This window comes from Calcarisporiella thermophila (assembly GCF_041956535.1).
Source record: "Calcarisporiella thermophila strain CBS 279.70 unplaced genomic scaffold VTP21scaffold_8, whole genome shotgun sequence".
Lineage (NCBI taxonomy): Eukaryota > Fungi > Calcarisporiellomycota > Calcarisporiellomycetes > Calcarisporiellales > Calcarisporiellaceae > Calcarisporiella > Calcarisporiella thermophila.
The window spans coordinates 164,551-188,196 of NW_027192198.1; the positions used below are offsets into that span (position 1 = coordinate 164,551).

Below are 23,646 nucleotides of genomic sequence, written 5' to 3' on the forward strand. Positions count from 1 at the left end.
CGTGTCTATAAATAGCCGCCTCGATAATGAAAAGCACGGCATTAGGGCGATGGGAGGAGAGAGAGAGAGAGAGAGAGAGCGCGCGTGTGTGAAGGAGAGCTCAGCGGGCTGCTCCCTCCGGCAACCAAAGAGGCCTGGTATCGTTGATGGACGGCTGGTTTGCAGAGGGGGTGGCTTAGCGTCGCCATGTCTTACAGACTGGAAACAAAGTGAAGAGCCTCTTGCGAAGAGTCCCCACCCCCCAAGGCCCAAGTAACACGCGAGAGCAGAGATTAGCGCGAAAGGGGGAAGTCCGGCGGTGGAGGAGGCCAGCCTTCAATGCCGCCACACATCTCCCAGATCATGGCCGGTCGCCAATGCTCCACAATAGGAGGGGTGGGCGGGGCCAGCATGAGATGCCGAGCATTTTCCAACTCTTTTGGGGGATGGCAGAAGCATCACATGGGACTGCGAATCGCTTCATGCTCTGTAATCTGTCTTGTCAATCCACCATCTATATTGAGGTGAGCAGCAGGACAGAGGGCATGAAACTGCAGTTCCCTCGCACTTGAATTTCCTGGGAGAGGAAGCCCCGTCAGCCGACATGAAAAGCAGTCACATGAGAGCCTCCATTGGGCCTGGCCTATTCGCCACCGAATGATTCTTGTGACTAGGGGGGCTTTTTAACAGACTCTAAATGCAATTTCATTATTACTAATGGAAGAAAAAAAATATGAAAAAATGAAAAAAAAAAATGAAATGAATGGGGAAAAAAGCAGAGGGAATTGAAAAGGAGAGAAGGGATATCCCAAGGAAATCGAGTTTGTGCAGTGAATCGATTTTTGTCCGGTTTATCTAGAAGGATATCAGACACTAGCAATGCACAGCCAACACTACAGAGAAGTCCAGTGGCAATGGATATGGTATAAGACATCCTTTCCCTTCTGGGAGATGCCACGCGATGAAGACCCCATAGGGTAGGATGACTCTGTTCTGGGTCGGCTTCTATTCAACCCTCTCTCTCTTACTTCAGCAGCCCCACTTTCACACATTTCATGGCGGCCGCCCTCATAACTCTCCTTCTATCCCTCTCCTCCTCAACCATCGAAGCGAAATGGGTGATGATTGTCTTGCTTCTTTTCTGTTATCAGGATGCTTGACTCGGTGGAAATCATACATTATATTAACAGGTAGCCAAGTGGATGGCAATACATGGAATGGTACACTCAACAAGGATCAGTATTCTACAAGAGAATAGGAACTTCCACGGGGAGCATTTCACTAGCCTCCTAACCGGTAACCCCTTCCCCACGTGCTCCATACCCACCCACCTCTACCCCCGGATTCCCCCGGGAAAAGCCGCTGCAAAATGGGAGGCGTCCTCAGAGGCCGCCTTCCTCGGTGTCTTCGGGGGTATTCCACCTCCAGCCAATTGTAGATATATGCACTAGCAAATCCGGCCATTAGGTCGAGAGGGATGGCGCCCGAAATAAGGAATTGGATGGCGATATCTAGCCCTGGAAGGTATTTTGCCTAGTCCATGTTAAAGAAAATTAGAGGGCAGTTAGGAAGGGAGGGGTCTACCGAATGGGGCATGGTGTCGCACTACCTTGAAGTCAACCCCCATGAGGGAAATGTAGGTCGAAGGATTGCGGAGCGACCACAAGGCCATGGCCGACATGACCAGGGATCGGGTAAGGATTGGTAGATCGAATACGTATGCAGCAGCCTAATGAGATTTCCGAGCAATGTTAACATTATGTTAAGAATGTAAAAAAAGGGGCTGGTGCACTGCAACTAAATACCCAATGAATAGAAGAAGTGATCATATAGAAATAGATGTAGTCAGCAGATCTCCCATTAAATGTACGCAACTCCAGTTCCGACGAGAATTTATAGAAGCGGTAGAGGAGAGCGATGAAGCCCCACCCAAGGCGGTGCACCACCAACGAGGTGCCCAATCTCCATACCTAACCATGGGAAACATGAAGGGCCATGCAAGTCAACCTATTTTTGTACGTAATAGGAAAAATACCTCCATCTTTGAAAAAACACGATAAAAATCCAGGTGCCAATGTCGCGCCATTTTCCGCGGTCCAAGGTGCGCCCCGAAACTCGTGACGCATATGGCAGTGAAGACGAACCGCGTTACGGGCGGTGTGGACTTCCAGAGCCGAATGATGTCTGATTCCGATGTTGGAATGCGATTTTGCGATCGGTTCATTGGATATGCCGCAATTACAGGAAGAGGTGGGCCAAAAAAAAAAGTTTCGTTCTCTTGGAAAAAAAAAGGAGAGTAGGATTTGGAAAATGGAGGGTGAAAATGTGACGGCTTTCCGGTACTGTTATTTTTTATTTTATACTCGCTGGTGAACATCGCGTTCGATTTCATAGATCCCATCATGTCGAATGTTCGCATGGTAAACCTAGCATCCACATTCATTTCTAATCTCTTCGTGGATTTCTTATCCTGATGTTCTATTCCACTAAAGCTTAAAGAGGACGAGGAGGTCGAGGTTGAGGTGTCGTGGGAGGACCAGAAAAATATCAACACGTTCAGCAAGCTGAATGCGAAAATAGATGACCTCGAGGATGAATACCAGAAGAAAAAGGTTCGATCAGGTGATGGATGAATGGTGTGCCCACTCTAACTAAATGCGACTATTGCACTCGATTATAGCAAGAGAAGGAATATCTTGACGATCTCTCCACCGAGCTCGAGTTGGCCGACGAGGACGAGCCTGTAAAGTAAGTTTCCCTTCCACTTTTCGCGTATTCGCACCGACATCCGCTCTATAGGCATCCTCTTATTATTATGATTCCGCCGGATAGATACCGCGTGGGTGACGCATTTGTCCATCTCTCCCTTTCGCAAGCCCAGGAGCGCATCGAGCAAGAGCAGGCTTCGCTGGACCAACAAATAGAGGCTCTGGGTCGCGAAATCGAGAATGTTCGAGGACGTATGACGGAGCTGAAGACAGTATTATACGGAAAATTCAAGAATGCAATTAATTTGGAGAAGGATTGAGGGGTGTCGTGGTGCATTTTGGTTTTTCCTTCCTCTCCCCTCCCCCCCCACTTCATCCCCCTTCTCCTTCACTCCTCCATCCACTACCAATCTTCTCGTTAACATTAATAAATGATGAACTCGAAAAAGAACCTCTTTTTTATTAGCCACCCTGTGCTACTGACACATGTTGTTTGTCCAATTCATCCAACCATTTAGCTTACCTGAGATATGAAATGGACATTTAGGGCAATGGATTGAACGCAGTGTATCTGGAGGTTGAGTCGCCCATTCTTGGCTGACCTTTCCTCTTAGGCACCCATTCTATTAGCGTAATTACTTTAAGATGGAAAATCCATATTAGCTAAAGGGTGAGAGCGACAAGCGGACGAACCGAAGGTCGCCTTCTCTCCCCTACTCATGGGGACGGAGAGGGGGGCCAGGCTCTCATTAAGGTCTTGGCTTGCATTCATTTCTTTTTATTACTCCCCTTTCATAAGCCTTCGGTGGATTGTTAAGCGCGAGAACAGTATCCAACCTCTGCAAAATCTATTCAGCGACGGAAAGATTTCCTTCCAATTTCAATGAATTTCACGAGTTTCTTTATTTGTTATCATGAGCTAACTCGGATGCATCCATTTTCTTAAAGAATTGTACTTCTTTCCATAATGAGGGACAGTGCAGAAAACTGCCTTGTCCATTTTCACATTCCGATCATACTAGGGAGGCGACCAGATTTGAAGAGGAGAGGCAAAGGAGAGGAGAGGGGATGATAAAGAAATAATCGCTCGATTTCATGCATACATTTTTTTAATTTGCATAGCTGGCGGAAAGAGAATACAAAAAAGGGGCTATAAGGGTGGGGCTATTATTAATATTAATAATTTCAGTGGGCTGAGATTGCGTTTGCAAATAACCTCAGATTGTTAACATCATATTAAACGATCTGTACCAATGGGTGACGTAGGCATTCGACTTTGATTCCAAGGGGGATGCATTTCTCTTTTTCTTATTTTTTTTCAGCTTTCTGTTGGATCTTGTTTTAGAATTAGAACATTAAGTAAAGGTGAGTTGAGATGAGTGTTAGTGATGAGATAACATCATGTGCGGATATGGATGCGATTGTTCTGATGGGTGCATGAGGATGAATTCTTCCACTCGTTTTATTTACTTTTCATCATTTCGATCCGTGCCTTCCATTCATTAATTTTCATTCTTATTTCTAAAGGATCTTCCTTGGAAACGCTTCCCTACCGCGAGAAAGGCGACCCCGTCTGGCACACAAACCCAATCTACCACCGTTTTTATCTTATTTTTTTCTCTCTTCTTCGTCGACTTGAGCTTTGATCATCGATTTCTCCTCCACGAGAACTGCTGAAAGGGAAAGAGAAAAAAATATCAAATAGGGGACGACAAAGAAAAGGGTGAGTATATGTTCTCATCGGCCACCTGGGCGGATGCCACGTACTCATCATGGTCTTCTTTCGCTAGCCTCACTTACTATTTGGTACAGAGAACCACAATCTATGAACCATAAACCGCCAGTAACTTATCGACACCCTAGGTCAAGACAAGGCATTGCGCTTCCCCATGGCAGAAAAAGACAACCTATTTAATAGCTTCACACTGCATCACCCGCTCCACAACCATCTCCTCTACACCTCCCCCAACCGACCCCATTCCCCTCAACAACCTCCCCTACGCACCCAATCTCCCTCCGCGCACCCCTCATCCCCCGGCTTCCACAATCTCTTAGCCTACCCTGCTGGATCGCTGTCCCGCTTTCCGGTACAGTTGAGCCTTTCGCAAAAGCTTCAGCAGCAACAGCAGCAACAGCAACAGCAACAGCAGCAACAACAGCAGCAGCAGCAGCAGCCCCAGCAGCCCCAGCAGCAGCCCCCCCTCACCAACGCGTTTAATCAGTTCACGCACCAACTTCTGAACCAGCAATCGTCGCAGCAGTCGGTTACCAATGTGCTCGCATCGCCCGTGAATGTGTCGCAATCCATTAATTCGACGACCACACTGCCCTCCTCGCTTGCCGCGTCCCAGCACTACCAGCAGCAGCTCAACTACGCCCAGATCTCGCGTCAGTCCTCCTCGCCTCACCACCATGCCCGTGCTGCCGCCGCTCTGGCCCGCTCCACGGCCAACCTCAACCAAGGCGTGACCATCACAGATCCCAAGAGTCGAGCACCCGTTCAGAACGGCAAAAAGGAGGACGACACAAGCGGCCGCACCGACGTGTTCCAGCAATGGACAGTGCTGGATTTGGGAGGCGTGGGCCTGCGCAGCATCAGCGCAGAATTGTTCCGCTACGAGTTCCTGACCACCCTCTACCTCGGCCACAACCACATCACCTACCTTCCCACGGAGATCTCGCGATTGCGCCACCTTGTGCACCTCGATATTAGCAGCAACCAGCTCACCTCGATCCCCCCTGAGCTCGGCTTGTTGACCAACCTGCGCGAGCTCTTCTTGTTCGACAATGCGCTCGTGCAGCTGCCGATGGAGCTTGGGACCCTTTACCAGCTGAAGACCTTGGGGCTGGAGGGAAACCCTCTGAGTGACCCGGTGAAGACATTGCTGGCCAAGGATGGCACCCAAGCGGTCATCGGCTATTTGCGAGACGCCTGTCCCGGTAAGTTGCCATTTCATCACCCCTGACCTGATGTCGGCCCTGCTCACCCCTCCCCCCCCCCCCGTCTGTTTCGCTTATTTGATAGTGCCCCTGCCGCCTCCGGAACGTGAATGGATCTCTTTCAACGAAAACGACATCAACTCCTCCAACTCCAAGGGTAATGGTTTTATTTTTTTTTTGCGTGCCATGGTTCATGCGAGCTGCTTAAACAAGAGGCTTACCTTTAAACCACCTTTGTATAGATGGGTTTAGCGTTCTCGATTACAATATTTTGTGCGAAAAGTATGCGACTTCTCAGATGTACGCCTACACCCCATCCTGGGCGCTCGGATGGGACTACCGCAAGGAGCTTATCATGCAAGAGATCCTCTCCTATAGCGCGGATATTCTTTGTCTGCAGGAGGTAGAAACCTCGCAGTATGAGGAGTTTTTCCAGAAGCAGCTTCTTTCCAACGGCTACGAAGGCGTGTTCCTCCCCAAGACCCGCGCGAAGACCATGGCGGAGCAGGAGCGTAGGGGCGTGGATGGCTGCGCAACCTTCTACAAGGCCTCCAAGTTCAACCTCATTGACAAGCACCTGATCGAGTTCAACCAAATCGCCCTCAAGCGGCCGGATTTCCGGAAAACGGACGAGTTCTTCAACCGGCTGATGACCAAGGACAACATTGCCGTGCTCACGCTGCTCGAGAACCGGGACACGGGGACACAGTTGGTGGTCGCGAACGCCCACATCCACTGGGATCCGACGTTCGCGGATGTGAAGCTCGTGCAGGTGGCAATGTTGGTCGAGGAGCTCGAGCGCGTCCGCAAGCTTTGGCGCGCCGAGGCCTCCATCATCTGCGGTGACTTCAACTCCACCCCGGACTCGGGCGTCTACGAGTTTTTGTCGCGTGGGCTGGTCAAACAGGACCACATCGATTTCGGGGGGTATGCGTGGGGCAGCTACACGGAGGACGGGCTCTCGCACACCATGGCTCTTCGGTCAGCCTATACTCCCGAGGACGAGCTCCCGTTCACCAATTTCTCGCCGGGATTCACGGGCGTGATCGACTACATCTGGTACACAACGAAACACTTGAGCCGGACCGGCATCCTTGGCCCCGTGGATCGCGACTATTTATCACGAGTGGTGGGGTTCCCCAACGCCCATTTCCCCTCGGATCATATATGTCTGCTGGCACAGTTCAAGGTTAGGGGAAATTCGACAGGCAACACCGGATCCGGAGGCAATGGTGGGAATTTTGACTTTGGGAAAGGAGAGAGAGAAGATCGTTGAGATTGTTTCCCCCTTTTTTTTTATTCTTTCTTTTTTTTTTGAATGGCTCCTATTTTCGCTTCTTATTATATATATATATTTTCTGCGTGGGGAGTTTATGGATGGGATCGTGTAGTTTTTTATGGATTTTTATGTATTTTTTTTCCCCTTTTCTTCTGTACTGTCATTCTTTTTTTTCCTTTTTCTTTTTTTTTCTTTTCCTTTTTAATTTTGTTTGTAGTAAGTGAGAGTTTGGTTTTCTTCTTGATTATTATTATATAAATTGGTTTTTCTCCCTTTTTTTCCTACGCAATCTTCCATTTTCTCTTCTTTTTCTTTTCTTTTCTTTTCTTTTTTTCCTCCTCCTCCTTCTCTTTACAACACTTTTTTTTCCTTGTGTTTTCCATTAAATTTATGTGTCTATAACTGCTGCCACTTATTTACTGTATTCACAATGAATACATTGAGAAGAGGGCTCTGTTTTATCTTATCATTGGTAAGCCACCCTCCTCTAAATTCTAAGCAAAATGAAATACACGTCTCTCACTCAAACCCTGAAAACTTTATCCACTGCTATAGACAAATTTACATTGGAGAAATGGATCTCTACAATGAACTTCCCGATCGCCTGCTCTTTGCAGTCCCAAAAAAAGGACGTTTATACGAACGCTGCCTTGCCCTTCTTGAGGGCGCAGACATCCAATTTCACCGCAAGAATCGGCTTGATATTGCGCTAGTAACCAATCTTCCCCTCGCGCTAGTGTTTCTTCCTGCGGCCGACATCCCTGCATTTGTTGCATCGGGCAATGTCGAGCTTGGCATCACCGGCCAAGACATGGTGGCCGAATCGCAATTGGAAGGAAAGGTCCAAGTGGTGTGTGAGTTAGGCTTTGGGAAATGTCGACTGTGTGTACAGACCCCCACCAAGGGTGCGGTGCGGACAGTGGAGGATTTGGTTGGGAAGCGGGTCGTCACTAGTTTCGAAAACTTGGCCAAAAACTTCTTCGACAAATTAGAGAAGGCGCAAGGGGGCGCTGGCGGGAAAACTGAGATAACCTATGTAAGCGGAAGTGTGGAGGCCGCTTGTGCTCTGGGGTTAGCGGATGGAATTGGTAAGAGTGATCCAGATTTCCTCCCGCTAGCTGTTTATTAATGCCTTGCCCTCTCTATTTTCTGCCCTCCCTTCCTTCCCTCCCTCTTTTCCTATCGTTTGCTCACTGTTTATAATTTGCTGCTGACAGTTGATTTGGTTGGTAAGTAACTCAAGCGCCTGACTGCTATATGATTCCCTGCTAACCAGCTTCTCTTTATTTTTTTTTTTTTTGGCTTGTTGTAGAATCCGGAGAAACAATGAAGGCGGCCGGACTCACTGATGTCGCAACCCTTCTCACCTCCCAAGCCGTACTTATCCAGCGCCACTCTCCTAAGCATCCCGAGCTCGTCAATAAAATCGCCTCCCGTATCCGGGGTGTCATTGCTGCCTCACGCTATGTTTATTGCGACTATAATATCGAGCGTAAGAATCTGGAAAGGGCGGTCAAACTTACACCAGGCAGACAGGCTCCCACGATCAGCTCATTAGAGGAGGAGGGATGGGTTGCCGTCAGCTCTATGGTATTGAAGGATGATATCGCCCAGGTAATGGATGGGTTAGAGGGGATTGGCGCTCGGGATATCCTCGTCTTTAACATCAGCAATTGCCGGGTGTGAAGTTACTTGTTCCTCCACTCCCTCGGCGCTTTCTTCCCCTCCACCCCTCCCTCTCTCTCCTACCCCACTGAGGAGAAAAAAATAAATTAGATGTTTCTTGAATTTTTTTTTCCCTCTTTTATCTTGTTAGATAAATAAAAATACCATAAGCGATAGATAATTACAAAGACGATCGCAATTACAATGGCAAAGTTACAAAAAACAGCACATCAGCGCGTATCGACAGTGTAGACATATTAATTCAGGCATAGACCCAAGACGTTCCAGAGATACAGGGTTAGATCAAAAATGGATGCGCCTCCGTGTTGAAAACCCATTTGTCGAGAGGGATTACATCGTGGGGAGAGAATAGTAGGTAGAAGTACTTCAGTGTTTCGGCAAAGAAGAAGCTTTCCTGGTTGTTATTCTGCTCGGGATTCTCCTTGGTCACATCTTGGAGCCCAGAGAAGCCATTTTCATTGCGGCAGCATTTGTTGAGTGCCTGGAAGAGTTTCCAGCCAATCTCTTGGTAGCTGGGATCTCCCGTCAAGCGGTAGAAGTAGAAGAGACTCTCCACCGTCTCCGGGCGCAAGAGGTAACCAGGGGAATCCTGCCAAAAGCCCCACCTTGCCGCCCTCTCGATGACCGTTGCATCTATGGGCTGAGGTTGGGAGGGAAGTAGGTAGTTCCAGCTCTCCGGGGCAATGCCGCTGGGCATCGCCTCCCAAACATGCACGCACCCGTGGACAAGGTCGGTGGCCATTTGTGCCAGCGAAGGGTCTGAGAGCAAACGTGAGCCAAGAAGGAGGGTTCCAGGAAGGAAACAGGACTAAGATTAAGAGAGAAAAAGGCAAACATGGTGGAGTTGAGCTCCCTGCTTTGGTAAGAAATAATTGAAAGAATTTTCCCAAGTTACCAGTTCATCCATGTGGCCACTGATCTTATCGCCATTGATCACGGCCAGGAAGGTGTTGTTCTCTTTGGTTCTAACAAGCAAGTGGTTGCGAACACTTTCTACACTGCGCATAAACATAGTACGGTATTGGGGAACTGTCCCCTTGGTATAGTAATACATCTTGAGGAGGTATTCATAAAAAGAGTCACCGCCGCCGCCCACTGTAATAAATGCTACAGAGAGAAAAAGATACCAGGTTAAAAGCGCACGATTAGCCCCCTCGTTGAAAGCGCCAGGGGGCGAAGAAAAAAAAAAAGCAAAGCGATGATACCCGTTTCGAAGTTTCCGTTGTCTGGATTAATGTAGATGGGATATAGGCCAGGATAGGGGGTCTTCAACTTGTCAAGGTAATCTATCACGCGCTGGGCCTTCTGATAATAGGTTTGATTTCCCGTTCGCCTGCTTAAATGGCCGAACTCCAGCAACAGGGTCCCCATATCGGCCAAGACACTCGCGCCATTGCGCAGGCCGCTTCGGACAGGGTTCTCGGTCTTGAAATTCACATTCATGTACGGGATCCCGGTAGGGGAATCGAATGCGGGCATGAGGAGATTCGTGAGATCTTGAGCTTTTTGCAAAAAGAGCTCATCCCCCGAGAGGTCGTGAGCGGAAAGCAAACCTCCCACGTAGCGAATAGTCGTTTCAAAGACGTTGACGACCGGTGGGGATGCGCTCTTCCAGTCGATGTCGGCGACGAACTCGCGGGCTTCTTCGTATTCGTCGCGGAGCTCCATGATCAACAGCGTGTCCAGAGCGTCGACAATGGTGGCTGTGCATCATACAAAGTCAACAGAGAGGGGGATACCCCTTTATTGATGGAGAAAAATGGTTTACCTCCCCACCCGTTCCGTGTATTCGACGCCGTGTTGGATACCGTTTGCAGCTCATCGTTCCCCCATGCGCCAGTGCGGTAGCCATGCCATGCGTGGAGAAACGCCTCTTTAACCTGTGCTCTTCGCTCCGCGTTGATATTTGTGTATGGGGGATTAGCTGTCTCAAACGCAAGGCTCGGCATCCTCTTGAGAGGTGAGGCGGACACCAGCGCCAGGGCGGTTATTGAGGCAACCCAAGAAATCTTCATTCAAAACAAGACCGCTTTTTGTCGGTAGCTCTATGAAAGGTATAGCGGGGAAAAAATATAAAGAAATGAAACAAAAAGATGCCATCCCCTCTTCCATGCCCTCAGGGATTTTAAACATCCCATCCTTTTGACAATAAAGAAGTATCCCGTGGATGGGTCATCGGCAGGACTAGTCCATGTATAGTGCGGCAATAGGTTTAAGTTCCACGTTTTTTGCTGCGGCAGGGATCACAACCTGCATGTACTGCTCATGCGATGCGTGACTTCTCATTAATGTGCATGATGACGTAGATCCCTAGATGCATATCGCCCCATTTTCACGGTGCTTCAGACTGTTTCATTTTCACCTCCGGCGCGAGAGGGAGGAACTCCTGATATATTGGCATGCCCTTTCGATGGCCAGAGGTATTGTCGCACTCTCAGGACAACGCAATAAATCGTCACGACAAATGGTTCGGGTTTTATACGAATTAGCTTAAACTTCCCGTACGACGACTCTGTTTTTGTGCGGAAGATTGGGCGGAAATGGGCGGGGAGAGGGGGGAAATGGCCCAGGGGGGCTGCCGTGCTTCTGCCCTACGTCTTGGACTTCAATCAAAGAGATGAGCCTGAGAATCTAGGGACGAGACGGGGCTCTGCTTTTTGGCCATGTCTGGATTATCGGCCAAAATTTAATACCTGAGCCTTAGCCAATTCGCCCATTTTATTGAGATTTCCTCGCGAGTTGCATATCCAATTCTAATGCGGGCCAATCAGAATGCCGTTGATTTATTTCCTTCTATTTTTTCCATACATTTTCCTCACACACTCTTACTCTTCTCGTTTTTCTTTATCCTCCCACCATCCTCTCCTTTCTGCCAATCCTCCCATTCTCCTCTTCTTGACATTAGCCAAGCATAGTAGCAGGACTACGCCTCACACTGCCTTCCCTTCCTTTTTGCCCTCTTCATTCCTTCTTTCTAGCGGTTCTTTTTTTTTATTAATCTGGTTTTTGTGATTGCCATTATTAATATCCCACTCCATCCCCCGGCTTCCTCTATTGAAATTGTCCCATAAAACACTATTCAAACTGGCGCCACCACCAGCATACGATTTCGAGAATGTGTTCTCCACTCCCATCCTGGAGAGACATTCAAGTCATCATCTACACAATAAGCAGCAGATGAGCGTCAAAATACCGCCCTTTCTACAGCCGTTACCAACACCACCCCCCGAGTCACCCTCACTACCCATCTCACACGAAGATCCATACCTACTTTCCACACAGACACCACGCCGTGTTTCTCGATTTTCCTCACTCCGCCCCTACAGTGCCTACATCTGGCTTGCCCTCTATTTCTTCCTTAATTTAGCACTCACATTATACAACAAGGCCGTGATGAAGACATTCAACTTTGGATTCCCGTGGACTCTGACGGGAATCCACACGGCCTGCAGCACCATTGGCGCGTATATGTGCTACAAGATGGACTATTTTCGGCCCGCCAAGCTGGGCGAACGCGAGAGCATGGTGATGCTGCTCTTTTCTTTTCTTTATACCATCAATATTGCCATCAGCAATGTCTCTCTGAACCTGGTCAGCGTCCCGTTTCACCAGGTAGTTCGCGCAATGACGCCGCTTTTCACGATCATCCTGTCTGTGTTCTTCTTGCGAAAAAAATACCCCAATGAGATCTATCTGTCGCTGGTGCCGATTGTCGCGGGCGTGGCTTTCGCTACATTTGGCGAGTACAACTACACGCTCACCGGTTTCGTGCTCACTGTGCTGGGCACGGTGCTAGCAGCCCTGAAGACCGTGGCGACAAACCGGATCCAGGTCGGCCGGCTGAAGCTTGACCCCCTCGATTTACTTCTGAGGATGTCCCCGCTCGCTTTCGTGCAGACCATGGCATACGCCTATGTGACGGGCGAAATCGAGGATCTACGGACATTCGCTGCGACGGAGATGACTTGGCCACTTGCGTTCGCACTGCTCGCCAACGGCGCAATGGCCTTCTTCCTCAACGTGGTATCGTTCACTGCAAACAAAAAGACAAGTGCGCTCACCATGACCGTTGCTGGCAACGTCAAGCAAGTGCTCACCATCCTGTTAGCCGTCAGCATCTTTGCCGACAACATCTCCTGGCTGAATGGGCTGGGGATTGCACTGACCCTTTTCGGCGGTGCATGGTATACAAGTCTGGAGTTGAAAGAGAAGCAAAAGCTACATGGTCCAAAAGATCTATTGGGGAGCTCTAATAAGCAGCAAGATAGTGAGCATTCTAATCTGACTATTAAAACCATCCACTAGTCCCCCTCCCTCTCTCTCTTGCTTTATATCTATATATATTTTTAGTAGTATACGGTAATCACTCTGCTCTCTACTGTTTAAGTTAATTCTATTATAATTCCGATGCTTCTCTTTCCACCTCCCGCCTTCACTCCCACCACCCCTCCCCTCCATCTTTTACTTTTCTTTTCTTCTCGTGGCTTTTTTCTTTATTTATTCTTAAAATATACTATTTACCAATGAATTGTGTGAGAAATAAGAGAACATGTGCACAAGATTGCTTCTATCATAATACAAAGGGCAAAATTAATACGAGCTGGCAGCCTCCAACTCCCGCATTCGTCTCTCAAAGTCCTGTTCGAATTCGGCCCGTTTCCGTATAATATCTTGAATGAATTGTTGCCTTTTCTTTGTAACATCAGGGCCTTGTGCCGAATTCTGGTTGAAAAATGAAAATTAGAACAAGCCCTTATCAAATTACAGAACATAAATCAAAAGAGCACCTGCTTAAGCTTTTTGATTGTGGAAGAGAGTTCCGAAAAAGCATCGTAGGCTCTTTGCGCTATTAAATTCGGTATAGAATCGCTGAGAAAACGTTAAATAGCGACGATTTAAAATGTTCAATTTACTGGAGCTTTGTACGCGCTCTATTCGACGAAGTTTTTCCTCTACTCTAGCGTATTTGTCTGGCAATTCTGTGATGATTCTTTCTAAACTGTCGAGATTTCTTCCGGCATAATCTCGCTACATAAAGTTGAGTCAGTCCAAGGTGAAGAGCTCTAGGTCGATTGCCGGTTTAGCCTTACGTCAAACTCCTTTGTGAACGATCGAATTTCATTTCCGAGATTTGCGGATGGGGAGCCAAGAAGGATTTGACAGAGATGATTGGCATCTATAGCAACCGACCGTCTGTAGGAATGATTTGGGGGTAACAACTAGAATTAATATATGTCGACCTTACCGTCTACTATGGTCTTTTCTGTCATACTATTGTATAAAAGGCAATTTCATACTCTACACAAGAGCACGCATGACAATCCAGTGCTAGAGGCGCAGCAATTTCTCTTATCAGGAGACGCGTTCTATCCCTTTTTATTTTTCTGAAACGAGCAGCGCGTAACAAATTATTTATAATTTGCCTTTTAAAACATAAAAATACATCCTCATTGAATCTTTGGAACGAATAAAAAAGTGCACTGAGTTGGAAGTGATATGCCTCTAAAAGACAATACGGTAACCTTTCTTTATTATATCATACAACTGATACCAGTATTAACGCGTATATTTCCAACTGATTAATTAGATTTATTCTGCACGAGAACTTGATGTACAGATCAACTCTATATACGCTACTCTTCAGCAGAAGGAGACAGAGGATACTTGGCAACAATTTGACGAATGTTTGCGCTACCTGACTGAAGTGACGCGTAATGGTGCTTGGAAGTTCGGGAATTATCTTGACGGGATTAGAATGCTTCGGATTCCGCTACAAAATTGCGTATGTAGTGTTATCTTCCGCCGTGGATCATGTCCTGGTTATCATACTAAGTTTTGTTCTTCGTTCTTTTTTTTTAGATAATATCTGAACGGACTCGTCTCTCGGGCTCCGCTCTTGAATATCTCGAGGTTGTTAGCGCTTCTCTTGGACCTGCAGTAGAGTCCATTGCCATACAGCTTTTGCCGTCTCTCATCAGACTATGCAGTCGTACTAATAAGGTGTTTATTGTTCGAACACAGCACTGTATTAATTCTCTCCTGGCCTATTCTCGATTGACGCATGCATTACCCCGTTTCGGAGAGATGCTGTCCAGCCAGAACAAAATTACCAGGGCGTGTGGGATTGAGTTCATTGTGAATTGGATTCGAACACACGACGCAAAAGAGTTAAGAGAGATCGGAGGAGCGGCTGGCCTAGAGACGATGCTTGCAGATGGGATGCAGGATTCGGCAAAAGAGGTGAGGGACATTGCGCGAAAGGGTCTGGAAATATATTGCCGCAAGTTGCCAGAGAGGGAAGAAAGGTAAGAAGAAACATAGATATCTCTTTTTGTCGAGGCTATTAGACTAAAAGATGATTATACTTTCTCTTAGCATTCTGAATGCGCTACCTGCCCAAATCAAGAAATATCTAGTAAAAAAACCATCCTCCAACCCGCAACCCTCCAAAGCTGACGAAAAACCTTGGCTAGCACACAAGACCCGCCTCGCTGCGCAGTCACGTAGTGCCAACAAGGAAACTTTGAAGAAAGAAGATGCGATGCTGGATAGTGCCATGGGGACAAAAGAGCAAATTGCCGAGGGCAAGCACAAAATCAAAGACAAAGGCGATGTGGTTGCTTCTGCAGAAATACGCACGCCGCTTGTTAGCAAGGCACTAAACACTAACGCAGAGGCCATTAAAACCGCCCCTGCAAAACGCGTCCTAGTGAACCCCACCCCCACAGACGAGAAATCACACAAAGTCATGTATTCTCCTTCGAAGACGGTGCGCGTCGGAAAGAGGCGCGTGTCTTTGCCGAAAAGAGTCCTGGTGAAACCTCTGCTGATGCCTGAAGGTGGAAAGACGGGTGCAGGCGAAAACAAAGTGCCCCCGCCCTCTCGGCCTATTGGAGGACTCTCGAAAAGTTCGACTGGAGCTGTGAGGCTGAAGAAGGTGGCGACCAAACCTGCTCTTACCTCGAGTGGTGGCTCACGGACGAATAGTGCCGCAAGTAGTAGCAGTAGTTTGAACACCCTAGGAAGCTCCACCAAAACGTTAACCTCTTCCAAGGGTGCTGCACTGGCAGCAAAGCAGCCAAGGGCGCCTAGAGCCCTTGATGCGCCAACAAAATCGTCCGCTGCTAGATCCCTGGCTGTGGCGGCAAAAAAGCAGACAAAGGCCAGCAATACTCTGAGGCCTGGAGCAGACAAGCTGAAGGAAAAGGTGAGGCAAGCAGAGAAAGCCAAAGCGGGTGAAGGCAGCGAGAATAAAAAGGTAGCTGTTGCAAAAGAAGGAGCGGTGACTGCAGCAGCACCGATAGCCATTGGGGTAAGTGAATAGTTTCCCTTCGATTGTGCCTTTGCATTTTGTGCTTTTATTATTCTCTTTCTTCTATTAATTTTTTACTCTTCCAAGTTGTGAATAGTAGATTTTTATTTTTATTTTTATTTTTTTTCTTCCTTTATATCTCTACCATTTCTTTTGTAACATTTGTTTGTTTTTTTTTCGACTCTTTATAATTGCGCTTTTTGTTCGAGATAATAAATGTTTTCTAATAAATGCTCCAGTTGGCATCCCCTTCTCGTGACATGAACTTAACTTTCAACTGACCGGGATGCATTTCGGCTCCAAGTGCGTATGCATATATATATGTATAAGAACTTCTAGGTGTTTATTTTAAAAGTAGGGAAGAATAAAATACTTGGTAGAAGAGAAAGGATTAAAAAAGAATTAAAAGGAAAAACAAAGCCAGAGTACATAGCCAGTATCTACTATCACCCTTCAGAACAAAAATAAGTATGAACATAATATGGCATTTGGATAGAAATCTAAGTGTATGTATGAGAATGGGATGGAAAAAAATAATTTAATCCACTAATTTGCTCTGGGAGGTTGCCAGACGAACCAAGAGGGCCTTGCGCTCCTCCGCTGGCATCATCTCCACTAGCTTGGTGAAGCCTTCCACAATGCCTTGGCGGCTCGATTCCGAGAGCATAAGCACCGAGCGGGCAACGAAGTCGGCACGCAGGCGTGCGATGCGGGTCTCGATCACGTTTCGGCCATTCTCCGAATCCAACCATGTCCAAACAGCCTTGTCATCGTTGTCCCAGTCTTTTCCGCCCTCGGCCTGCTGGTACCAGCCGGAAAGGAGGCGGGTCTGTTGCTCGCGGGTGAGATGTTCGTCCGCCTCGGCCATCTTGGAGAGGACACGTTCCTCCGCAAGGCGTCTTCGCAGGCGCCAGTAGAAGAAGGTGCGAGCCTCAGACCATTCGACAACCCGACGCACACAGCCTTTGGCCTTCATTCGCCCGGCGGTGTCGTGTAGGTCGGCGAATTGCAAGGCGAGTTGCGAGTACACGGGCATGAGCTCCTGCTCGCGGGCTTCCAGCTTGGCCTGCAGCTCAGAGCGGTCATCTGAGCTGATGTTTGGATCCTCCAGCTGGCGTTTCAGGCTGCGGTAGGTGTCGTCAAGACGCTCCATGGTGGCAAGCAGTTGTGGCCGACGATACTTAATCTCCACGATTCCCTCTGGCTCGAGGACACCGGCCCGCGCTCGGGGCTCCGCATACATCTCCATCATGTCCTTGTTAATGGTCGGGTCCACCACCACCCAAGCTCCGCCACGCAGTTCACCATTGGGAGGCAGATACACAAATACCGGGCGGCGATAGCGCGCAAGCGCGTCGACAATGTACGATCCGTACTTAAGCACTTCGTTGAACATGTCCCGCTGGCCGCCGGAGAAACCACGCCAGTTAGCAAAGATGAACAGCGGGAGCTGTTCTCCGCGGTCAAAGTCCTTGATGGCCTGTGCGGTCTTGTAAGCCGAGTTCGGGAACCACACCTGACCCGCCTCCATCATGATCTGTTGCTGCGAGTCGGAGTTGGCTGGGTCGGCGGGGATAATATGTTCGACAGTGCGGGTTTCAACCGCAATCACACCAACTGGAATGCCGCCAAGCCGTGCCCGACCCACAACAACAGTTCGTGCCCATCCGGAGAGGGCCTCAGTGAAGGAGCCGCGATCAAAAAAGCCGCTCAACCAGGCATCTTCTTCCTGTTTGCCAGCGATGAACCAGCGGGGGTCGTAGTTGCCCTTGGGCGGGACGTAGTCAATGGTTCTCTCAACGGGGTCCATCATAGTTGGGCAAACGGGAAGCGGAGCACCCACGCATTCCGGCACATACGAGAGCCAGTTGACAATCTTTCCGATGCCGTCCAGATCGTCTTCCGCAGTAATGTGCGAGACACCGTTCTTGTACATGATTTGCGTGCCACCGAGTTGCAGGTTGGAGGTGTATACCTCCCGTCCCAGCACCTTGTTGAGAGCGGGCGCGCCCGTGAGGATGATGGGCTGGCCTTCATTCTGGATCGTTCGTTGACCAAGACGGACCAGGTAGGCACCGATACCCACCGAGCGGCAGGAGACAAGCGTCACCGTGAAGATGTCATCATAGGCCCGGCTCGTTTCACCAGCAATCATACCAGAACCGCGCAAGTTCTCCACTCCCAGCCCCTCTTTGGCGCCGATGATGTCGGTGATACGGAATCTAGCCTCGCCCTCGTCCTCAATCTCCTCCGCAATCACGCTCTGCTTGTTCTTCTGCTGCTGCTGAAGTTGCTTATATGCCTCTGGAGTAAGGTACAGGTAACGGAAGCCCTTGGCAGGGTGCTCCCGGTCGATCCAAGCGACCCGGAAAAGTGATAGGACCTCGTCCGCAAGGCCAATGCGAGCTCCGGAGTTGGCAGAGAGATACACACGCGGAATGCCAAGCTTGCGGGCTAACTCCGAGGCACAGTAGAAGACTTGATCCTCTGCAGGGCCGAAAGAACCAATCTGGTAGGTGATGTCGTTTGCGATCACAATCACTCGCCTGCCTTGAGGATACTCAGGGGTGCGCATGGTGAACATCCAGGCCACCATACCGCAGGTGTTGGTGCCCGGCGGGCGAATGACCTCGACAAGCTGGCCATTCTCATCCAGTACCAATTCCTTCGCCTCGAGCACTTCATTGGGTGGTTTAATGCTCGAGTTAGCGCGAACCACCTGCTGCCAAGCAACACGGAGTGACTGACGGAAGAGTTCAGGGAAGTCGTAGACGAAGGTGGTTCCCATGAGATGGGCTTTATAACGACGAGGTTGGAGCCACTCCTTGGTTGGGTACGGCATGCTAATGGGCTGCAAGTGCTTCGACCCAGGAATAGGCCCAATTGTCTTGAGCACCCAGACGCCTTTGTCGTTCTTGATCTAAATGGGGCAAAATTGGTCAATGGCATCCAAACAACTCCAGTTGTGGAAAGGAAAATTACTAACCTCTTGGTATGTGTCCATCTTAATCACATAGCCCGCCACGTTATCGATTGTGAAGCGCAGAGGAACCGGGTAATCGAAACGCTTGCTTCGAATTGAGAATTTAATTTCTCCTCCAGTCACACGCAGCTTCCAAAGTCGCTTGCCGTGTCGATCGATGAAGCCTTGAAGAGCGTCCATCACCTGCTCAGGCTCGAGGGCAAACGTTGGGACGAAGTTGATGAAGATGTGGTTGCAGTCCGAGTTCTTGTAGGTGGAGTTTACGATCTCCAACGTATCCAGGATATCGTTGACGAGTCGATCGCTCTCCGAAATGAGATAATCCACAGTGCGGAGCGAGTTGCGCAATCTTCCTGGCCGCACAAGCGCCCTTACGAAGAAGCGACAATCCGCCGCATTTTCCTTTCCAACCGCATAATACACGTGGATCTGTGGGTTGTCGGTGAAGCAAGGTTTGATCTCGAAGTTGGAGAGGCGGCCCAACTCAAGCTGATACGCCATGGCGGGTTCAAGGTGGCGGATGGTCTGGTCCTCGGTGAAGTTGGTGCGCTCGCGGAACGTGAAGTAGTTGGGCCACTGCCCATGACGGCACATGACAAAAGTGACTCGGCGGATGTTGCGCTCGCGCAGATTGTCTTTCTGGCTCTGCACGAATTCATGCAGGCGTTGCTTCCACGTCTCACTATCGAAAGGCGCATCCTCTAGGCGCAATGCAATATTCAGCACGTTGTTCATGCGATCACCTTCGACATCATCAATCGAGTCCGTGGGAAGATGGGCATCGGTGGAGCGCTCAAACACCTCCAGGATACGATCGAAATTAGCCTTCACCTCATCAAGATTGACGCACGACATCATTGCACCCGTGCGTGTGGGCATCATACTTGTCGCTTGATTGAGGAAGTAGCTAAAGTCGGAGACGGAGGCGATCCGCTTTGGACTTACCATGCCGCCCGAGTCCGCCCCAATGAGCTCCGAACCACGAGCATTTTGGAGCAAAAACTTCCACGTAACAATGAATGGCTGGTCATCAAGACGATAGTCAAGATCGAGCAGATCATAGACGCGATAAGCGCGCCGGGCATAAACCTCAAGGGCCGCGAGGCGGACATAATGGTCTTCATGGTAGAAGAAGTTGGGAAGGACATCGAACACGCTGAACTGGGTGTCGATGAGATCTTTGATCGCATCGTAGCTGGGCGTGCGATGCTCCATGCCACCACCGTAGATCTTCTCAAACACCGACTCTTTGAGGATCTGCTCCATTTGCTCATGGCGCTCCTGGTAAGAAGGTAGCTGAGTGTGGATGAGCAACTCACGTGCTTTCAGGGCAACCTTAGCGACGGCACGACCATCGAGCTCCGCCAGCTTTTTAAGCACAGGGGTGAAGAACTTATCGAGTGCAGAACCCGACTCGGAGGCAGGGTAGATTTGCTCAAGCAATGCGAGAACCAGCGCTGATTTGGCGGCGACACGCACATGCGAGAGCACGATGGCGACCACCTGTTCGTAATCATCTTTGTATTGCTCACGCAATGCAAGCACGCCTGCTTCATCGCTGTTCCCTTTAAAGAGGTTTTCGACGTTGTAGTATTTCTCGAGCAACCTTGAGAACACCATGCACTCATGGGCCTTGAGCCCGTTGGCATATCGATCCAGAACTTCGATGAGAGGCGCAAGCGATGTGCGCAGAGCGCTGCTCTCTGCAGCGCGCTCGGCCGCGAAGCGGTCGATTTCCGACTTAAGCTGGCGGGCGGGGAATTCAGCATTACGGTCCTGGTGCTCGTTGACAATTTTATGCAGCGAGGTCTCGAGTTTTGCGGGCATGCGCCCAGAAAGTGTGGAGAACACCGCGTTCACCTCGGAGTATGGCAGAGCCGAGTCGCGTAGAATCTCGGTGATTTCCCTGATCTTGGCCCCCATAACCGCTTGGTTATCGTAGCCATCGAGGATATATTCGAGGGTATGAACGCATTCGTGGAAACGATGCAAAGGTTTGTCACCACGGACGTGGGGCGGGCCCATTGGCGGGAGTTGGCTGGAGAAGGGAGCCGCCTGCTGTACACGACTTGGGTCATCCAACGTCAGAATACCAATGATATCCCCAGCGCCCAAAGTGGATCCAGGCTGCTTGATGAACTGCACGATACCGTCCTCCTGTGCGACAAGCGGCATGAACATCTTCATCACCTCAATTTCAGCGTACACCTGCCCAGCCTTGACATGGTCTCCGCTTTCGAGCAGCAGGCTGACGAGTTTGCCTGGACTTGGTGAGCGCAGCTGGGTGGGATCGTTTTCGGATTCAAGTAGACATGTCTTTCCGTCGATCATCATACGAGTAGCCTGCACCTCCTCAAACGAATAGGTCGTGTGGCTCTTACCGTCAAGTAGCACAAGCAATCCGCCGTCCGTTAACTCGCGCACCGCAACCTGCACTTTCGATCCATTGAGGTACAAGGTGAAGATCTCGGGCGATGAGCGTGTCGCCGTGAACTTATACCGTAGACCCTCGTAGATGAAATCGATTGCAAATACGGTGCGTAGCACATCCTTGGATGGCACCTGACCACGCTCCAAATAGCGTTTATACTCTCGAAGCGATTCCCGAGCTAATGTGTGGGCCTTGGTAACAGCACCACAGATAACTGCCAACATAGAATCGGGTCGCTCGGCAGTCACTTTGTGAGAGATCAGGGTGTCCAACCAGCCGGTGTTTACAGTGTTCTGCTCGAAATCCTGGGTCTCGAGCAACTTGATAAGATACTCTACCGTGGTACGGAAATCACCACGGATTGAGAGTTCTTTCAGGGCAACCACCATGTTCTTGCGCGACTGCTGGCGGTTTTCCCCGTATGCGAAGATGTGTCCAAACTGGGAATCTGCAAACTCATGCAACCCACCCGCGGCAGACACGGAGAAGTAACCCCACACATTCGTATTAGAGCGGAAGTTAAGCTCTTGCATCATACCACTGCTCGGTTTAAAGCCGGCGTCAGGATTTTCAGCGGTAATACGCACAGCAATGACATGGCCCTTGGGGGTTGGTTTGCGCTGTGCTTGGAACGATTCTTCGCGCGAGAAGTCAAAGTCGATCTCGGAGGCTGCATTGGGGGCCATACCATAGAGTACACGGATGTCACGGATGCGATGAAGCGGCAATCCCATTGCAATTTGGAGCTGCGCTGCTGGCAAGTTGACGCCTGTGACCATTTCCGTGGTAGGGTGTTCGACCTGCAAACGCGGGTTTAACTCCAAGAAGTAGAAGCGGTCTTCCTGGTGATTATAGAGATACTCGACTGTTCCCGCGCTTACATAGCCCACGAGCTTGGCCAACCGCACTGCTGCACGCTCCATTGCCTCGAATGTATCGGGCCGCGCGACAGTGACCGGTGCCTCTTCAATGATTTTTTGGTGCCGCCGCTGAACGGAACAGTCACGCCCGAAGAGAGAGATGGCGTTTCCATATTGATCTGCGAGAACTTGCACCTCGAGATGGCGTGCATTACCGGCAAGTTTCATGATGAAGACGGGAGATCCAGGCACCTCTCCCACCACCTGTAGAAATGCGCGTTTGAAGGAGGGCTCGTCCTCGACTTTGCGGATACCCTTACCACCTCCACCCTCGGAGGCCTTGATCATGACTGGAAACCCAATTTGAAGGGCACGCTCGAGGCCTTCCTCCGGTGTTGTGACGCACGCTTTCTGGTAGACATCATCCGACACGGTCACGAAGCCCTGTTCATTAAGGCTCGTTTGCGTAATTCCGTCGCCACTCCAAGCGATAGTTGGGACCTCGGCGGACTGTGCCACAATAGTGGACGAGATCTTGTCACCAAGGGAACGCATGGCAGAACCTGGTGGGCCGATAAATACAGGCTTGTTTTTGCTTTGTGCAAGCGTTTCCGGTAGTCGAGGATTCTCTGAAGCATGACCCCTTTTAGGTTAGAGAAAAAAAAAACAGGTTATAAAAGACTCTTCTCTAATAACACATCGACGATGTAAATATCCAACAAAAATAATTAAATGACTAACCATCCAGCCCAGACGGCATGGGCCCCTGTTCGCTCGGCAATATCGACAATGAGTTCCACGTTGGCATAGTTGTTGTTGTTGGAACCGCCCGGGACCTCCACGTATTGGTCGGCCATGCGAATATACTCAGCATTTACCTTGAGATCTTCGGGGGTGGCCATAACAGTGAACTCAATGGCTCGTTCATCACCAAAGGTTTCGTATGCCCATTTTCGAATAGAGCGAATTTCCTTGACAGCGGCGATACCGTTATTCGCAATGAGAATCTTGGTTATGACTGTGTGCCCTCCATGCTTCTCGACGAAGTCGCGTACCTGACTCGGAGGAGCAACTGCGAGGCTATTTCCTCCTTTTTTGAAAAACATCAAAAATAAGTATGGTTCATTTTGTAAACGAGAAGATAGATAAAAACTAGTTACCAAAAAACCTCTCTAGTGACATGGTAGTGTGAATGTTTGTAGTTTTGGTAGAAGAGACTTCAAGAGATGTTGATAAAATGATGTCGGGGTGAGAGTAGAGAAGGGTATAGAATAAGTTAACTACAGAAGCTTGTCTTCTTGTATGAAGTAAGTGTGGATGTGATTAAAAGACACAGCAATAGGGGAACATAAGCCGGTATGGCTCTGGGATACTCTTCTGCGCGTGTGTGAAAGAAAATACGAGAAAGAGAAGATAGGGAAGAGAAAAGGCAATAGAAGAGAGGAGGAAGCAAAACACATCCAAATCC

General features: G+C 49.3%; 10 protein-coding genes across 10 annotated transcripts; 6 read left to right on the forward strand and 4 right to left on the reverse strand.

Moving 5' to 3' along the window:
* Positions 1-858: 858 nt before the first annotated feature.
* On the forward strand, positions 859-1,139 carry VTP21DRAFT_10891 (uncharacterized protein; the record flags this gene model as incomplete). The annotated part of the gene is made up of 2 exons (XM_069390276.1): positions 859-956; positions 1,013-1,139. 2 exons carry the CDS (start codon positions 859-861, stop codon positions 1,137-1,139), a joined length of 225 nt encoding a protein of 74 aa, XP_069252441.1.
* A 121-nt stretch (positions 1,140-1,260) lies between these two features.
* Positions 1,261-2,203, reverse strand: VTP21DRAFT_10892 (uncharacterized protein; the record flags this gene model as incomplete). Its single annotated transcript, XM_069390277.1, has 4 exons — positions 1,261-1,512; positions 1,589-1,708; positions 1,785-1,949; positions 2,015-2,203. The coding sequence occupies 4 exons, from the start codon at positions 2,201-2,203 to the stop codon at positions 1,261-1,263; spliced, it is 726 nt and encodes a 241-aa protein (XP_069252442.1).
* Positions 2,204-2,381: 178 nt separating this feature from the next.
* VTP21DRAFT_10893 (uncharacterized protein) lies at positions 2,382-3,007 on the forward strand (the record flags this gene model as incomplete). Its single annotated transcript, XM_069390278.1, has 4 exons — positions 2,382-2,399; positions 2,472-2,591; positions 2,660-2,727; positions 2,812-3,007. The coding sequence occupies 4 exons, from the start codon at positions 2,382-2,384 to the stop codon at positions 3,005-3,007; spliced, it is 402 nt and encodes a 133-aa protein (XP_069252443.1).
* A 1,569-nt stretch (positions 3,008-4,576) lies between these two features.
* On the forward strand, positions 4,577-6,903 carry VTP21DRAFT_10894 (uncharacterized protein; the record flags this gene model as incomplete). The annotated part of the gene is made up of 3 exons (XM_069390279.1): positions 4,577-5,627; positions 5,713-5,784; positions 5,870-6,903. The coding sequence occupies 3 exons, from the start codon at positions 4,577-4,579 to the stop codon at positions 6,901-6,903; spliced, it is 2,157 nt and encodes a 718-aa protein (XP_069252444.1).
* A 577-nt stretch (positions 6,904-7,480) lies between these two features.
* Positions 7,481-8,592, forward strand: VTP21DRAFT_10895 (uncharacterized protein; the record flags this gene model as incomplete). Its single annotated transcript, XM_069390280.1, has 3 exons — positions 7,481-7,994; positions 8,124-8,135; positions 8,219-8,592. 3 exons carry the CDS (start codon positions 7,481-7,483, stop codon positions 8,590-8,592), a joined length of 900 nt encoding a protein of 299 aa, XP_069252445.1.
* Positions 8,593-8,869: 277 nt separating this feature from the next.
* Positions 8,870-11,726, reverse strand: VTP21DRAFT_10896 (uncharacterized protein; the record flags this gene model as incomplete). The annotated part of the gene is made up of 6 exons (XM_069390281.1): positions 8,870-9,400; positions 9,488-9,699; positions 9,798-10,295; positions 10,387-10,520; positions 11,159-11,189; positions 11,687-11,726. 6 exons carry the CDS (start codon positions 11,724-11,726, stop codon positions 8,870-8,872), a joined length of 1,446 nt encoding a protein of 481 aa, XP_069252446.1.
* Positions 11,727-11,769: 43 nt separating this feature from the next.
* On the forward strand, positions 11,770-12,897 carry VTP21DRAFT_10897 (uncharacterized protein; the record flags this gene model as incomplete). The annotated part of the gene is made up of 1 exon (XM_069390282.1): positions 11,770-12,897. The coding sequence occupies one exon, from the start codon at positions 11,770-11,772 to the stop codon at positions 12,895-12,897; it is 1,128 nt and encodes a 375-aa protein (XP_069252447.1).
* Positions 12,898-13,182: 285 nt separating this feature from the next.
* On the reverse strand, positions 13,183-13,862 carry VTP21DRAFT_10898 (uncharacterized protein; the record flags this gene model as incomplete). Its single annotated transcript, XM_069390283.1, has 5 exons — positions 13,183-13,314; positions 13,380-13,438; positions 13,506-13,620; positions 13,683-13,768; positions 13,838-13,862. 5 exons carry the CDS (start codon positions 13,860-13,862, stop codon positions 13,183-13,185), a joined length of 417 nt encoding a protein of 138 aa, XP_069252448.1.
* Positions 13,863-14,088: 226 nt separating this feature from the next.
* On the forward strand, positions 14,089-15,916 carry VTP21DRAFT_10899 (uncharacterized protein; the record flags this gene model as incomplete). The annotated part of the gene is made up of 4 exons (XM_069390284.1): positions 14,089-14,109; positions 14,180-14,374; positions 14,452-14,897; positions 14,968-15,916. 4 exons carry the CDS (start codon positions 14,089-14,091, stop codon positions 15,914-15,916), a joined length of 1,611 nt encoding a protein of 536 aa, XP_069252449.1.
* Positions 15,917-16,442: 526 nt separating this feature from the next.
* Positions 16,443-23,360, reverse strand: VTP21DRAFT_10900 (uncharacterized protein; the record flags this gene model as incomplete). Its single annotated transcript, XM_069390287.1, has 4 exons — positions 16,443-18,824; positions 18,891-22,821; positions 22,920-23,268; positions 23,339-23,360. 4 exons carry the CDS (start codon positions 23,358-23,360, stop codon positions 16,443-16,445), a joined length of 6,684 nt encoding a protein of 2,227 aa, XP_069252450.1.
* Positions 23,361-23,646: the final 286 nt, after the last annotated feature.